The sequence below is a fragment of the Pelophylax lessonae genome, assembly GCF_965119305.1.
Source record: "Pelophylax lessonae genome assembly, chromosome: 1".
Lineage (NCBI taxonomy): Eukaryota > Metazoa > Chordata > Amphibia > Anura > Ranidae > Pelophylax > Pelophylax lessonae.
In genome coordinates this window covers 128,945,037-128,961,609 of record NC_138768.1, presented here as the reverse complement: position 1 = coordinate 128,961,609, position 16,573 = coordinate 128,945,037, and the positions used below count along the sequence as shown (strand labels likewise).

At 39.2% G+C, this 16,573-nt stretch overlaps 1 protein-coding gene across 1 annotated transcript in view; it reads left to right on the top strand.

Annotated features, from left to right (window-relative positions):
- Positions 1-223: 223 nt before the first annotated feature.
- LOC309561274 (proteinase-activated receptor 1-like) overlaps positions 224-16,573 on the top strand; it is a gene marked incomplete at its 3' end in the record, with an annotated part of 111,838 nt that continues 95,488 nt past the window's right edge. The window contains exons 1-2 of the mRNA XM_082265089.1: positions 224-334; positions 7,732-7,777. Of these exons, the coding sequence (XP_082121215.1) occupies positions 256-334; positions 7,732-7,777 (125 nt within the window). The 5' untranslated portion in view covers positions 224-255. The remainder of the gene's footprint in view (positions 335-7,731; positions 7,778-16,573) is intronic.

Here is a 16,573-nt window from a genome sequence, read left to right as displayed (position 1 = left end):
TTTGTACATTTTAGAGGTTGCTTGGCCCCATCCAAATCTGCTGAACAGTAGACATGTTTGTTCCATGGTGCAAATATATACATGGTAATATAACAGTCACACAAATTTGAATATGGTTTTGCATTTAAATTAGCCTGATACTGGAAATATAAAATTTATAGTAGCTCGGAACTGAAACTTAGTTCTTCTTGATAATGCTGGTGAAGACGCGTTGAAAGGCAATCCATTGACAAAGCTGAGTTGTCTGTAGATGAGATGAAAATGAATCTGTTCTTGTTTCTTGGTGTGACCAGTGCACTCTTTACAGCAAATTGTAACACTCTAGAGGATGAGGGTAAGTGATTTCTGTGTGCGTTTTAGCCTTTGAGACATATCACCATAACATTATTTTCCTTCTGTTGCTGCAGAAGGAGTCTCAATTCTTAAAGCAAACATCCAGTTGATAGTACTTGGAGCGTAGGTGCAAATATATCATTGCCTATTAGAAGAGGGAAGTGTGATTTCATATACTGTATAGTCATTTATAAAAAACTAACATTTTACATTTTAGTGGACTGAATCTATGATGCTGATGAGAAGAACTTTGAGACTTTTTTTTTTTTTTTTTTCTTATTTCATATACAGCTTTTCAAACATAAAATATAATGAAATGTGCCAGTTTGGAGTCATGGCTGTTTCAGCCCTATTAGTAGTAGGGTGTTGTACCCGGTTAGCCATCCAGAAGGTTTGGAGTTTAGAAGTTACTCTTCCAATATGTGTAAAGCCTGAAGAAGACATCTAGGTTATCCCGAATATTAGCCAATGAATTCTAGTATATCTTATCCTTCACACTTTCTGCATATTTCAATCTTGAAAATATTTGACCTTATTCAATAATTATTCTTTGGTTCTTACTTGATACCTAATCAATATTTGATTCACAACTATCACATTTCATTCTAGCGCATGTTTTTGAAATGGCGTTACACCAGCCCAATAACTGTAAAATGACCAGAACTAAATAACATTCCTATGGCTCATTTTCATTTCTCCTTTTTTGACAAGCATCAATGACCATAATAAACTGTATGTTGGAGATTGAAGTAGGAGATTGGTTTATGCTTTTGTGGGTGTCACAGGGGTTTCTTTTAAAGCTGACCACAAGAGTTACAATATGAATGCAATAGCAGCCATGTAATACCACTTTCCCAACCTTTCTACCATTGAGGAACCCATGAAAAATTTTCCAGGTCTCAGGGAACCCCTATAAAATGTTTTACATCTGCAGACATTAGCCACATCACAATAGTGGTCAATGCAAGAGGGGCCCACTTACACTTGTGGCAAGTGAAAAAACAGCCCTCTAACAATAGTGGTCAGTTTGAAGTTCTTTACATTGGTGGCCAGTTAAAATAATGCCCCCTTACAGACAGCCAACATGGTAATTGGTGTCAGTGGGTTCTTACCTGAGAAAGGATAGGAAAAGCTCCATTGGTCCCACACCACTATCTCTGCCAATTGGCACTGGTGTCACAAATATTTAGATGTCATCCAGGCTGGGGATCATTTCACTACTTACTGCTCAAATAACCCCAGCAAACTTGGAGGAAGCCTAGGTTTCTATGGACCCTAATGGATAGTTTATAAAAACACTGGTTGTTGGCAAATCTAAAGGAGAGCTTTCAGGAGATTTCACATTCAGACATTTCAGACATTGTACATGAGTGTTCAGTTAAGAAGTCAGTTTACTTCTGTTCCTTCTGACAACACTGCGAGAGGGAGGGGAATGAGGCGAGAAGAAGACAAAGTCAGCAACATATTACACATTAAAATATGATGTGCAATATCAAGTTTATCAACAACTATGACACACGAGAATCAACCATTTATTAATTTCACATCCAATCAGGTAGGCCTTCATGTTGAATAACTGTTTATGAATTTAAAGCAGATAGAACTTTTAACCTCCCTGGTGGTATGAATTTGCTCAGATTTCTGTGCTAAAAGCGGTACATTGTTTTGCACGGAAATCTATTGTTTTACATGTTAAAACTCACCTTCCCCTGCAATCCCCCGCCGTCCTCCCCCAGGCATGATCTCCCTCTCAGGGATGACAAGAAATGATCCAGACCAGGAAGTGAAAGATACCGCCACTGGCTGGGTATGCCTGAGATGTCAGAGGCTTTAGACAGTAAGGGCAACAGTGAAGAATGATATTACTCGCCAGAAACGTTTCAAGGCACAGCCTCTTTGTCAGCTGAAGTTACAAATATTGCGGCAAAGCATTGCGGCCTGTTAAAGCAGCACGAACGCCAAGGTGCAAATTATTCCATTTAGTTTCTTTTCCACACTAAACTCCAATGTACTGTATAGATGTGAACCTGCTCGATAGGAAATTATTGGATTTCTACTTGAAATAAACACTTTTGCCTAATAGCATGAATAGGCCCTTAACATTTGTGAATTGTCTTTAAACAAAGAACATTTTTAGTTGTTGCTGGAATGTAAGGGTCATTTCTAAAACCCTTTAAAAATTAAATAAAGGCTAAAAAATTTTCATTGAATAAGGTTGAATGTTATATGCAGTGCAAAAGCTCTGTATCTGACGCTGCCAGAAGGAATTACATTGTAAGCATAAACCTTGCAGTGCATATATAGCCTAAACTTTCGGAAAGTGTAAGGAATTATTACGGTTCCAGTTATCTTATTTTTTTTTACATCTGTGTTAGGGATGCACCGAAATGAAATTCTTGGCCGAAGCCAAAGCCGAATAATAATGAAATGTTTGGCCGAAGGCCGAAGGCCGAATACCGAACGCGGTGTTTCGCATTTTTTCCATTTATTTTGCCAATTTTTTGTCCTCTCTCTTGTCCTCTCATGTCTCTCTCTCTCTCTTGTCTTCTCATGTCTCTCTCTCTCTCTTGTCCTCTCATGTCTCTCTCTCTCTCTCTCTCTCTCTTGTCCTCTCATGCCTCTCTCTCTCCCTAAATGTTACTGTAGGGAATGGGATTCAGTGCACACTGCAGCCTTGTACCATAGGGTTAATGTTAGTGACACTGTAGGGATTGGGAAGGATGCTGGGAATGGAAATCAGGAAGCATGCAGGCAGCCTTGTAAATTTTAATTGCAGATACAGGGCACTGGGCAGGTCAGGGTTAATGTGGTAACATCAATTACTCAGTGACAGTCAGTCAATGTCAGTGTGGACTCGATCAGATTATACAGTGACAGACAGTCTCTCATAGTGGTGGTAGTAGGAGGCTGGAGGTGGACTAGTAGGAGCCTGGAAAGGAGCACAGCCGCATACATACATTACTCACTCGTGCACTGCAGCCCGCCCCACACATTCAGTGAGTCTTACTCTCCTCCCTAGTTTTTTCAATGGCACATTCAGGAAGCCAATCACGCCATGAGTAGCGGCACAGCGGAACCAATCAGGTGTGCAGGCACGTGTGATTGGTTTGCTGTGCAGCTAATCACGGCGGGATTGGCTTCCTGAATGTGCCATTGAAAAAACTAGGGAGGAGAGTAAGACTCACTGAATGTGTGGGGCGGGCTGCAGTGCACGAGTGAGTAATGTATGTATGCTCACCGCTGAAGTGTCCCGGCTTCACGGAAGTCTGTGAGTCCTCCTGTCCTCCTTCAAGTCCCTTCCCCCTGCCTATGTAAATATCGTGACCTCGGCGATATGAATATCGCCTACGGCCACAGAACGATAGTCGATATCATATCGACTATCGTTCAGCCCTATTGTTCGGCACAAAATTATTCGGCCTTTTGACTTATTCGGCCGAACACCGAAAGTGCTATTTTTTCTATTTTCGGCCAAATAATGTTCGGCCGCCGAACATTCGGTGCATCCCTAATCTGTGTCCCTTTTGGAAGATTTTACTTCACTTTCTCTGCTGGAGATATACAGTAAGGTCCATATTTACAGTATCTCACAAAAGTGAGTACACCCTTCACATTTTTCTAAATATTTTATTCTATCTTTTCATGTGACAACACTGAAGAAATGACACTTTGCTACAATGTAAAGTAGTGAAGGTACAGCTTGTATAACAGTGTAAATTTGCTGTCCCTTCAAAATAACTCAACATACAGCCATTAATGTCTAAACCGCTGGCAAAAAAAATGGGTACACCCCTAAGTGAAAATGTCCAAATTGAACCCAATTAGCCATTTTCTTTCCCTGGTGTCATGTGACTCGTTAGTGTTACAAGGTCACTGGAAGTTCAACATGGCACCTCATAGCAAAGAACTCTCTGAAGATCTTAAAAAAGAATTGTTGCTCTACATAAAGATGGCCTAGGCTATAAGAAGATTGCCAAGACCCTGAAACTGAGCTGCAACACAGTGGCCAAGATCATACAGTGGTTTACAGGTCTCGCCATGGTCCACCAAAGCAGTTGAGTGTATGTGCTCAGCGTCATATCCAGAGTTTTTTCTTGGGAAATAGACGTATGAGTGCTGCCAGCATTGCTGCAGAGGTTGAAGGGGTGGGGGGTCAGCCTGTCAGTGCTCAGACCATACGCCGCACACTGCATCAAATTGGTCTGCATGGCTTTCATCCCAGAAGGAAGCCTCTTCTAAAAATGATGCGCAAGAAAGTCTGCAAACAGTTTGTTGAAGACAAGCAGACTAAGGACATGGATTACTGGAACCATGTCCTGTGGTCTGAGACCAAGATAAACTTATTTGGTTCAGATGGTGTCAAGCGTGTGCGGTGGCAATCAGGTGAGGGGTACAAAGACAAGTTTGTCTTGCCTCCAGTCAAGCATGGTGGTGGGAGTGTCATGGTCTGGGGCTGCATGAGTGCTGCTGGCACTGGAGAGCTACAGTTCATTGAGGGAACCATGAATGCCAACATGTACTGTGACATACTGAAGCAGAGCATGATCCCCTCCCTTCAGAAACTGGGCCGCAGGGCAGTATTCCAACATAATGACCCCAAGCACACCTCCAAGATGACCACTGCCTTGCTAAAGAAGCTGTGGGTAAAGGTGATGGACTGGCCAAGCATGTCTCCGGATCTAAACCCTATTGAGCATCTGTGGGGCCGCCTCAAAATGAAAGGTGGAGGAGCGTAAGGTCTCTAACATTCACCAGCCCTGTGATGTCGTCATGGAGGAGTGGCAGAGGACTCCAGTGGCAACCTGTGAAGCTCTGGAGAACTCCATGCCCAAAAGGGTTAAGGCAGTGCTGGAAAATAATGGTGGTCACACAAAATATTGACACTTTGGGCCCAATTTGCACATTTTCACTTAGGGGTGTACTTACTTTTGTTGCCAGCGGTTTAGACATTATTGGTAGTGTGTGTTATTTTGAGGGGACAGAAAATTTACACTATACAAGCTGTACACTCACTACTTTACATTGTAGCAAAGTGTCATTTCTTCAGTGTTGTCACATAAAAAGATAGAATAAAATATTTACAAAAATGTGAGGGGTGTACTCACTTTTGTGAGATACTGTATTTGGACGCAGGCACAATTTAAGTTTTTTCACATACTTACTAAAACATATTCAGGCTATAGTTATATAATGGATATGGGCTGAAAGTGCACACTCTCCGGTTTAATTTGAGGGTATGTACATCCAAATCTGAGGAAGGGTTTAGGAATTACAGCTCTTAAGAAATGCCATCCCCCTTTTTCAAGGGACTAAAAGTAATTGAACAATTAAACCAAAAGCTGTTTAATGGCCAGGTGTGGGCTACTTGGTTATTTCTTCATCAATTAATCAGGTAAAAGGTCTGGTGTTGATTCGAAGTGTGGTGTTTGCATTTGGAATCTATTGCCGTGAACCTACATCATGCGTTCAAAGGTGCTGTCCATGCAAGTGAAACAGGCCATTGTAAGGCTTCAAAAACAAAACATCAGAAGCAACAACATTAGGAGTGGCCAAATTAACAGTTTGGTACATTCTGAGGAAAGAAGAACACACTGTTGAGCTCAGCAACATAAAAAAGGCCTGGAAGTCAACAGAAGACAACAGTGGTGGATGATCGTAGGATCCTCTCTATGGTAAAGAAAAACCCATTCACAACATCCAGATAAGTGAAGGACACTCTCCAGGAGGTAAGTGTATCATTGTCAAAGTCTACAATCAAGAGAAGACTTCACGAGAGCAAATACAGAGGGTTCACTACAAGGTGCAAACCATTCATAAGCCTGAAGAATAGAAAAGCCATATTAGACTTTGTCAAAAAACATCTAAAAAAGCCATACCAGTTCTGGAAAAGCATTCTTTGGACGGATGAAACTAAGATTATTCTGTACCAGAATGATGGAAAGAAAAAAGCGTGGAGAAGGCTTGGAACAGCTCATGATGCAAAGCACACAACGTCATCTATATAACATGGTGGGGGCAGAGAGATGGCATGGGCATGCATGGCTTCCAGTTGCACTGGGTAATTAGTATTTATAAATGATATGACAGAAGACAGAAACAGCCAGATGAATTCTGCAGTGTTTAGAGATGTACTGTCAGCCCAGATTTATCCAAATGCAGTAAATTGATTTGAGCCTGCTTCACAGTCCAGATGGACAACAATCCAACACACACTGCAAAAGCAACCCAGAAGCTTTTGAAGAAAAAAAAGTGGAATATTCTGCAATAGCTGAGTCAATCGCCTAATCTCAACCCAAATTGAGCATGCATTTCACTTGCTGAATGCAAAACTAAAGGCAGAAAGACCCACAAACAAAGTACAACTGAAGATAGCTGCAGTTAGAGCCTTGCAAAGCATCTGAAAGGCGAAAACCCAGTTTACGGTATTGTCCATGGATTCCAGACTTCAGGCAGTTATTGCCAGCAAAAGGATTCTCAATAAAATAAAAATATTTAGAATATATATATATATATATATATATATATTTATATTTTAAAATAATTTTATTTATGATTATGTTAATTTGTCCAATTACATTTGAGCCCCTGAAATTGGGGGGACTGTGTATAAAAATGGTTGCACTTGATATTTATGGTAAACCCCTTGAATTAAAGCTGAAAGTCTGCACTTCAAATTAATTTGGATTGTTTTGTTCTCATTTTATTCTGATGGCATACAGAGCCAAAAGTATAAAAAATTGTGCCTGTGTCCAAATATATATGGACCCAACTGTAGCAACATAGTGAGAAGAGTTGTCATCGATACCAGAGTCCCTATTGAAGTTCTCCCTTCACCTCCTGCTCTGATGACAACTGTAACAATTTGGATTTCCCTTCCGTTATTTTGTATCTCAGTGATAATGGACACCGGGGCAAATAGGAGGGGAGACTCTCCCCAGCTGGGACACATCCAACAATTAAAACAGGAGATCGAATGCTTTCCTACTCTATCCAAAAGTAAGGCAAAAGGTTTGGCTATAGATACACTTTAGGACTGGGTTCACACTTGTGCGTTGCGGGACACCACATTTTGTATGGCTCAAAACGCATGGCATCCTCACAAAAATGGTGCAGGACCCTTTTTTCTGCACCTGTTTCTGGCAATTGCTCTGCATTTTGCAAGCTGTTTCAGGGTGTTGCTAACCCAACATTGACACCTGCAGCAGATTGCATGGATGCTGTGCGATTCCTGTACAGTGTGGGAAACGCACAGGATTCGCTGCATTTCTTGCATCGCATCAGTGTGAGCCAGGGCTTAAACTGATCAGAAATCTTTACTAAATAGAGGCTGTTTGTTTTGTACATGTTAGTATTTTTTAGAGTTGAACTTTCATTTCAATTATTATTGTATTACTGAAGGTTTGATTGAAGTTGAGACCAGTTTGAAAGGAAGCCTGCAGAACACGTAAGAAAATTTAATTTAATTTTTTTTTTTCTTCAAAAGATCATTTAACAAAACTGTAAATTTTAACCGTGAAACATGCTGTTTCCTTCTTCCCTTATAATGGTACATTGACCTGTCCAGTAAACATTCATTGAGTGTAATAACTAGACTCACTTACCTAAAAGCAGTATTAAACCCAAAAGCAAACAATAATCCTATTGCTGCTTACCAATTCTTAGATGTGGTGGCAGCACTAGTTTTCTTTTTTACTTTCAAAAGATTTTTATTTGTAAGAGAAAGGAACAGATACATAACAAGCATTATGAACCATGCACAACAAGCATTATGAACCATGCACAAAAAGCATATATTTGACAAATTGAACAATTTCGACCAATCTACGTACCTACTTTTCTTTTCTAAGCTTTCTTCTATTTTCCTCTGCTGATCCAGCAAGTATGTCTGTTTCTTTTTAAAAGAACAAGCTGCCCTTCAGATGTATCAGTTATAGAGATGAAACAAACCATCTAGCACTGACAGTGGTGCTTACAATGATCAGTTTTATTTATTTTTGTAAAACCTTTATCTCACAAGGTAAAAAAATGTTTACTAAACCTGCTAGTACATCTAACACTCCCCACCCTCAAACTAACAATGCTGCTGTCCAAATGTGCCTCCTGTTGAAAGATCATCCAGAGTGGGGGCACTCTTATACAGGGGGTGAGGTTCTGGACAGATCACCAGGTAAAACAAAGGGAAAAAAACCTAAAAAAAGGAGACTAATACAGCCACCACATCTAATGATTTGTACACTGCAATATATAAGATTTTTGGTTTTGGGGTTAATACTGCTTTAACCACTTGAGCTACAGAAGGTTTTACCCCCTTCCTGACCAAGCCAATTTTTCTGCAATATAGCACTGCGTTACTTCGACTCGCGGTCGTGCAAAACTGTACCCAAATAAAATGTTTGTCCTTTTTGTCCCACAAATGGAGCTTTCTTTTGGTGGTATTTGATCACCTCTGCAGTTTTAATTGTTTGCACTTTAAGAAAAACCATATTGACAATTTTGAACTTGTGTAAAACTATGTGTTAAAAACCGCGCGTAAGTAATATATATATTAATTATTTCCTGCAGCTGCAGCTCACTTAGGTAAAAACCAAAGAAGAATAGTAAAATGATTTAAAACAGCGCTAACAGGCATAAATACTCCCAATACAATAGATAATAAAGTGTACCAGTGCTCAAATCTCAAATCTAAAAATATATAAAAATATCCAATTCATACGTTAGTGTCAAATAAATACATGGTAATTGATAAGGTGCACAGGTAAATAAAGTGCATACATAGTACATTCATAGTGCAAAAAAACATGCAAAAAGTGCTGGATACTGTGCGGTCCAAAATTAATAGTCCACTTGAAATTGAGCTAAAGTGCTGAAATACAGTGCCTTGCAAAAGTATTCGGCCCCCTTGAACTTTTCAACCTTTTGCCACATTTCAGGCTTCAAACATAAAGATATAAAACTGTAATTTTTTGTGAAGAATCGACAACAAGTGGGACACAATCATGAAGTGGAACGAAATTTATTGGATATTTCAAACTTTTTTAACAAATAAAAAACTGAAAAATTGGGCGTGCAAAATTATTCAGCCCCCTTAAATTAATACTTTGTAGAGTCCCCTTTTGCTGCGATTACAGCTGTAAGTCGCTTGGGGTATGTCTCTATCAGTTTTTCACATCGATTGCAAAACAGCTCAAGCTCAGTGAGGTTGGATGGAGAGCGTTTGTGAACAGCAGTTTTCAGTTCTTTCCACAGATTCTCGATTGGATTCAGGTCTGGACTTTGACTTGGCCATTCTAACACCTGGATATGTTTATTTGTGAACCATTCCATTGTAGATTTTGCTTCATGTTTTGGATCATTGTCTTGTTGGAAGACAAATCTCCATCCCAGTCTCAGGTCTTTTGCAGACTCCATCAGGTTTTCTTCCAGAATGGTCCTGTATTTGGCTCCATCCATCTTCCCATCAATTTTAACCATCTTCCCTGTCCCTGCTGAAGAAAAGCAGGCCCAAACCATGATGCTGCCACCACCATGTTTGACAGTGGGGATGGTGTGTTCAGGGTGATGAGCTGTGTTGCTTTTACGCCAAACATAATGTTTTGCATTGTTGCCAAAAAGTTCAATTTTGGTTTCATCTGACCAGAGCACCTTCTTCCACATGTTTGGTGTGTCTCCCAGGTGGCTTGTGGCAAACTTTAAACAACACTTTTTATGGATATCTTTAAGAAATGTCTTTCTTCTTGCCACTCTTCCATAAAGGCCAGATTTGTGCAGTATACGACTGATTGTTGTCCTATGGACAGAGTCTCCCACCTCAGCTGTAGATCTCTGCAGTTCATTCAGAGTGATCATGGGCCTCTTGGCTGCATCTCTGATCAGTCTTCTCCTTGTATGAGCTGAAAGTTTAGAGGGACGGCCAGGTCTTCCTAGATTTGCAGTGGTCTGATACTCCTTCCATTTCAATATTATCGCTTGCACAGTGCTCCCTGGCATGTTTAAAGCTTGGGAAATCTTTTTGTATCCAAATCCGGCTTTAAACTTCTCCACAACAGTATCTCATACCTGCCTGGTGTGTTCCTTGTTCTTCATGATGCTCTCTGCGCTTTAAACTGACCTCTGAGACTATCACAGTGCAGGTGCATTCATACGGAGACTTGATTACACACAGGTGGATTCTATTTATCATCATTAGTCATTTAGGTCAACATTGGATCATTCAGAGATCCTCACTGAATTTCTGGAGAGGGTTTGCTGCACTGAAAGTAAAGGGGTTGAATAATTTTGCATGCCCAATTTTTCAGTTTTTTATTTGTTAACAAAGTTTGAAATATCCAATACATTTCATTCCACTTCATGATTGTGTACCACTTGTTGTTGATTCTTCACAAAAAATGACAGTTTTATATCTTTACGTTTGAAGCCTGAAATGTGGCAAAAGGTTGCAAAGTTCAAGGGGGCCGAATACTTTTGCAAGGCACTGTAAGTGCTTGAAGTGTTATTAAAATAAACAGAAACTACTCACAAAAGTATAACATGTATCAGCGTTTGTGCACAGCCAAAAGACACACCAAATCGGTCCACTTCTGGGTACGCTGCAGGCGTGCGTTCCACAGTGGTTTCAGGAAGTGACATGGTGTGATGATCGTCTGCCCGGAATTTCGTTGACGCGTTTTGCCCGCCTACTATGGGCATTATCAAAGACATCTCTTCCGTATAAGCAGACCTTATTTATGGTAAACTGACAAATCACACAGCCAATCGGAGGAAGCGGGGTGGGCCCAATAATATTCTTACAGCTTCCTGTTAATACCATTATGCTCTAGATGTCCCCATAGCAAACAGGAAGTTGTATTGGCAACTTGATCCCGTGATTTTGATCAGACGGAACAACAAGTTGATTTATAAATAACAAAATGTGAATTTAATAATAGATAATGCATTTTATACTGATATATTCAGCCACTACCTCACTTTCTGTTTACAATGAATGATTTAAAAATAAAAACTTACTTTATTATATATAAAATGTTAAAAACTATTTAAAATTATTAAAATATATTGCATAATATTATACTGATGTGCATGTCAATAATAAAATAGATACCAGAAGTGAAAAATGCCAAAAAAATATAAAAAATGAAAAATAAAATTAAAAATAAAATATAATGTAAAATTTAAAATAAAATTATAATTAAATAGAAAATGAAAATAAATAAAAAATAAATAAAATAAAATATAAAATAAAAAATAGAAAAATAAAATAAAAATAATTAAATAATAAATAAAAAAAAATAAAAAATATATAAATAAATAAAATAATAAAAAAATAACAAAAAATAATAATTATAATAAAAATAAAAAATATAAATAAAAATTAAAGAAAAAATAAATAAAAATAAAAATAAATGCCAGGTCTAAAAATGGATTGTCATGCCCATGTGGATACCAGTATGTGGGTAGGACCACCAGGAAATTAAAAGTTAGACTACGTGAACATGTCACCAACATCAAAAAGGGTTATCGTTATCACAGTGTGTCCAATCATTTCAGATTAGCTCATGATTGTGAGCCCAGTGGCCTCACCTTTTGTGGCATAGACAAGGTGGAAGGCCATTGGAGGGGAGGGAACCTAAAGAGAGCAATATCACAAAATGAAACCCAGTGGATATACCGTTTAGGGACCCTCCAACCTCGAGGGCTTAATATCGATTTAGATTTAAATTGCTTTTTATCTATCTAATTGGTAATCCATTTTTAGACCTAGCATTTATTTTTATTTATTTTTTCTTTAATTTTTTTATATATATTTTTTATATATTTTTTATTATAATTATTATTTTTTGTTATTTTTTTATTATTTATTTATATTTTTTTTATTTTTTTTATTATTTTATTATTTTTATTTTATTTTTATATTTTTTATTTATTTTCATTTACTATTTAATTATCATTTTATTTTAATTTTACTTTATATCTAATTTTTAATTTTATTTTTAATTTTTGATATTTTTTGGCATTTTCCACTTCTGGTATCTATTTTATTATTGACATGCACATCAGTATAATATTATTATGCAATATATTTGAATAATTTTAAATAGTTTTTAACATTTTATATATAATAAAGTAAGTTTTTATTTTTAAATCATTAATTGTAAACAGAAAGTGAGGTGGTGGCTGAATATATCAGTATAAAATTTATTATCTATTATTAAATTCACATTTTGTTATTTATATATCAACTTGTTGTTCCGTCTGATCAAAATCATGGGATCAAGTTGCCAATACAACTTCCTGTTTGCTTTGGGGACACCTAGAGCATAATGGTATTAACAGGAAGCTGTAAGAATATTTTTGGCGCCCACCCCGCTTCCTCCGATTGGCTGTGTGATCTGTCAGTTTACCATAAATAAGGTCTTCTTATACGGAAGAGATGTCTTTGATAACGCCCATAGTAGGGGGGCGAAACGCGTCAACGTAATTCCGGGCAGACGATCATCACACCACGTCACTTCCTGAAACCACCGTGGAACGCACGCCGGCAGCGTACCCGGAAGTGGACCGATTTGGTGTGTCTTTTGGCTGTGCACAAACGCTGATACATGTTATACTTTTGTGAGTAGTCTCTGTTTATTTTAATCTATTAAACACCTTACGGGCTTCACTATATCTGGCTCCTTTCTTTCTTGTATGAGTATCTGACCAAGAAGAGAGTATAGAGAAAGCTGGATGTGTGTTGGAGGCTATGTTAACTCATCCATCCCTATTGGCACTGTGGAGAAATACTGCATCTTAAGGCTTGATCATATTTTAAGTCTGGTGAGTGCATCCCCAAAAGGGGTTCCCTTGAAAGCACTTTGGCACGTGTGTGAAACACTTCAAGCACTTATTTCAGCACTTTAGCTCAATTTCAAGTGGACTATTAATTTTGGACCGCACAGTATCCAGCACTTTTTGCATGTTTTTTTTTTTTTGCACTATTAATATACTATGAATGCGCTTTAATTTATTTACCTGTGCACCTTATCAAATACCATGTATTTATTTGACACTAACGTATGAATTGGATATTTTTATATATTTTTAGATTTGAGATTTGAGCACTGGTACACTTTATTATCTATTATATTGGGAGTATTTATGCCTGTTAACGCTGTTTTAAATCGTTTTACTAATTTTGAACTTGTGGCAGCGATCAGCAGCTTTTAGCAGGACTGTAATATTGTGGTGGATATTCTGACACTTTTGATACTTTTTGGGGAGCAGTGACACAAATACAATGATCAGTGCCAAAAAATATGCACGGTCACTGTACTAATGACACTGTCTGGGAAGTGGTTAATATCAGGAGTAATCAAAAGGTTAACTGTGTGTCTAGGTTGTGCTTACTCACTGTAGGGGGAGGTGCTTTGACTAGGGAAAAGCGAAGATCCGTATTCCTGCTTTGCTGGAAACACTGGATCAGTGCCTTCCCTTCTGACAGAACGACAATCTGCTTTGTTTACATAGGCAGATTGCCATTCTGCCTGTGCCCTGTGTAATCGGCGGGTGCCAGCAAACATATAGTACCCGCTGCTGGGATCCTGCTGTGTAGAATCAGCGGGTCCCTGGCTGCATCCGCACGCACCCTAGACCCGGAAGTGTCATATCATGTATTAGGTATGTGATCTGGCACAGTGCGGCCGTCCTGCCACAGAAAATGTACGGTGGGCGGTCCACAGGTGGTTAGTGAAACCTACCAACCTTAGTTTTTTTTTTTCACATAACAAAGTAATACCATAATATTTTATCACAATAAATTACATCAAGGAGCAATCCACCCAAAACATATATTTTTGTTTTGGCTTAATTGTGGGTGAATCTCCTGCTAATTTTTATATTCCTTTAAAAGCATAATTGAAGCCTTAAAGGGATTGTAAAGTCTCCTTTTTTTTTTTAAAATAACAAACATGTTATACTTACCTACTCTGTGCAGTTGGTTTTGCACAGAGCAGCCCGGATCCTCCTCTTCTCGAGTCCCTCGTTGTTGCTCCTAGCCCCTCCCTCCTGCAGCTTGCTATTGCTAGCCAGTGGGCCCCACCCCCTCTCTCTCTCCTGATTTGCTAACTGACTTTGATTGACATGTATAAAGTAAATTTAAACCCGCACTAAAATCAACTATAGTGCTAAAATAAATAAACAGAATGTGTAGAACAAAAAAATAGATATTGCAGCTGCTGCTCACCATGTAAAAACTTAGAAACTAATAATTAAATAGTGTCCAATAAAAGTCCGCAAGTAAAATATTTTTGTGCACTACAGTGCAATATAACTAGACAAATAAGCAAAGTGCAATAAAGTGCTCCAGTGCAAAATATAAAGGTGCTGGAAGATGATCACTCATGCTCTTGTGCCAGGTGACTTGAACCCCTTCAGGAACCCTACTCACCAGAACGGATGGACCCTTGTTAGGGGTCAAAGGCGCTTGTATATAGGTAGAGTCATCTGATCTGTACTTATAGTTGGTGGAATAAATAACATGCCAGATCTTCTCCTTGATAGGATAGGCTGTATGGTATCCTTATAGTTTGGTGGCCCTGGATTGCTCCAACGAAATAACACCAAATGCCAGAATAGTGAAGCCGTTTAACCACTTAAGCCCCGGAAGATTTTACCCCCATTCCGACCAGGGGGTATTTTGCGATTCGGCACTGCGTGACTTTAACGGACAATTGCGCGGTCGTGCGATGCTGTACCTAAACGAATTTGGCGTCCTTTTTTTCCCACAAACAGAGCTTTCTTTTGGTGGTATTTGATCACCTGTGCGATTTTTTGATCACGCGCTATAAACAAAAAAAGAGCGTCAATTTTGCAAAAATAACAATATTTTTCACATTTTTTTATATGAAATTCCCCCCAAAAAAATGTAAAAATCAAAATTTTTTAACATTTTTGGCCAATTTGTTTTATGCTACCTATGTTTGGTAAAAAAATCGCAAAAAGCGTATTTTGATTGGTTTGCGCAAAAGTTATCGCGTTTACTAACAAAGGGAAAGATTTTTGTCATTTTTGTTTTTTTTTTAACGCGCAATGGCGGCGATCTGCGATTTTTTTTTGCGGTACTGCGACATTGCGGCGGACAGATCGGACCCTTGACTGACATTTTTGACACTTTTGGGGTTACCAGTGACATTTCTACAGTAATCAGTGCTATATATATGCACTGTTACTGTAAAAATACACTGGTAGTGAAGGGGTTAACTTTATTTGGGAGGGAGGGGCTGTGTGTGTCCCTAGGGGCGTGCTTTCTACTGTGATTGGCTGTGGCTTCAGCTGTAAGGACACTGATCAACGGATCTACATAGTAGATCCATGTGATCAGTGTCTTTGCAGCGAGGAGAATGACAGGCAGCTTGTTTACACAAGCTGCCTGACATTCTCCCTCTCCCCCGCCGATCGCCGAGTGGCCGGCGGACATCGGGTCCGCTGGTCACACGCGCGGGGGGGTCCGTGACCACGCGGGAGCGCGCCTCCGGGGGCGCGCGCTCGCTCCCTAGACCCTCACAAGCAAGCAACGTAGCCCTACGTTAGTTTGCCTGTGAGGGGCTGACCGCCGACGTAGATAGTCGTGCGGCGGTCGGCAAGTGGTTAAAAGATATTTATTATTAATAGGCAAAAAATATACTCACCAACCTAGTGAAAATAAAAGCAGAGAACAAAGCTGTAGATGGTTCCGGGAACGCCGCGACTGCGTGCGTTCCATGGCAAACCAGGAAGTGCTCCGGAAGTGACGTGACCAAGTGCCGCACCAGAAATACGTCTCTAACGAAAGAAGATTTTACTTGCGGACTTTTGAAATTTATTGGACACTATTTAATTATTAGTTACTAATTTGTGACTATATATTATATTTTATATATGAAATATTTTGCACCTTTTTCACCATATGCTTGGTTAATCATGTTTTTTTGCAAGCGCTGTGTTATTCTGTTTGACTTTGATTGACAGCCACAGGAGCCAATGGCGCCATGGCTGTGTCTCAGCCAATCAGGAGGGAGAGTCCCAGATGGCCAAGGGACAGAGATGGGACTCATACTTCTCTTGTGGGCACCTGCTATTGCACTCCTGTGACCCAACGTCGGCTTATAGTGGGATATGGCTTGCTGTCAGTTGACATCACAGAGCCGCTCCAGGCTCTGGGGTGTCAGAATTAATAATAAATTAATAATATCTCGCTGGGCCGCCTCCATTATGTCAGAAATGAATA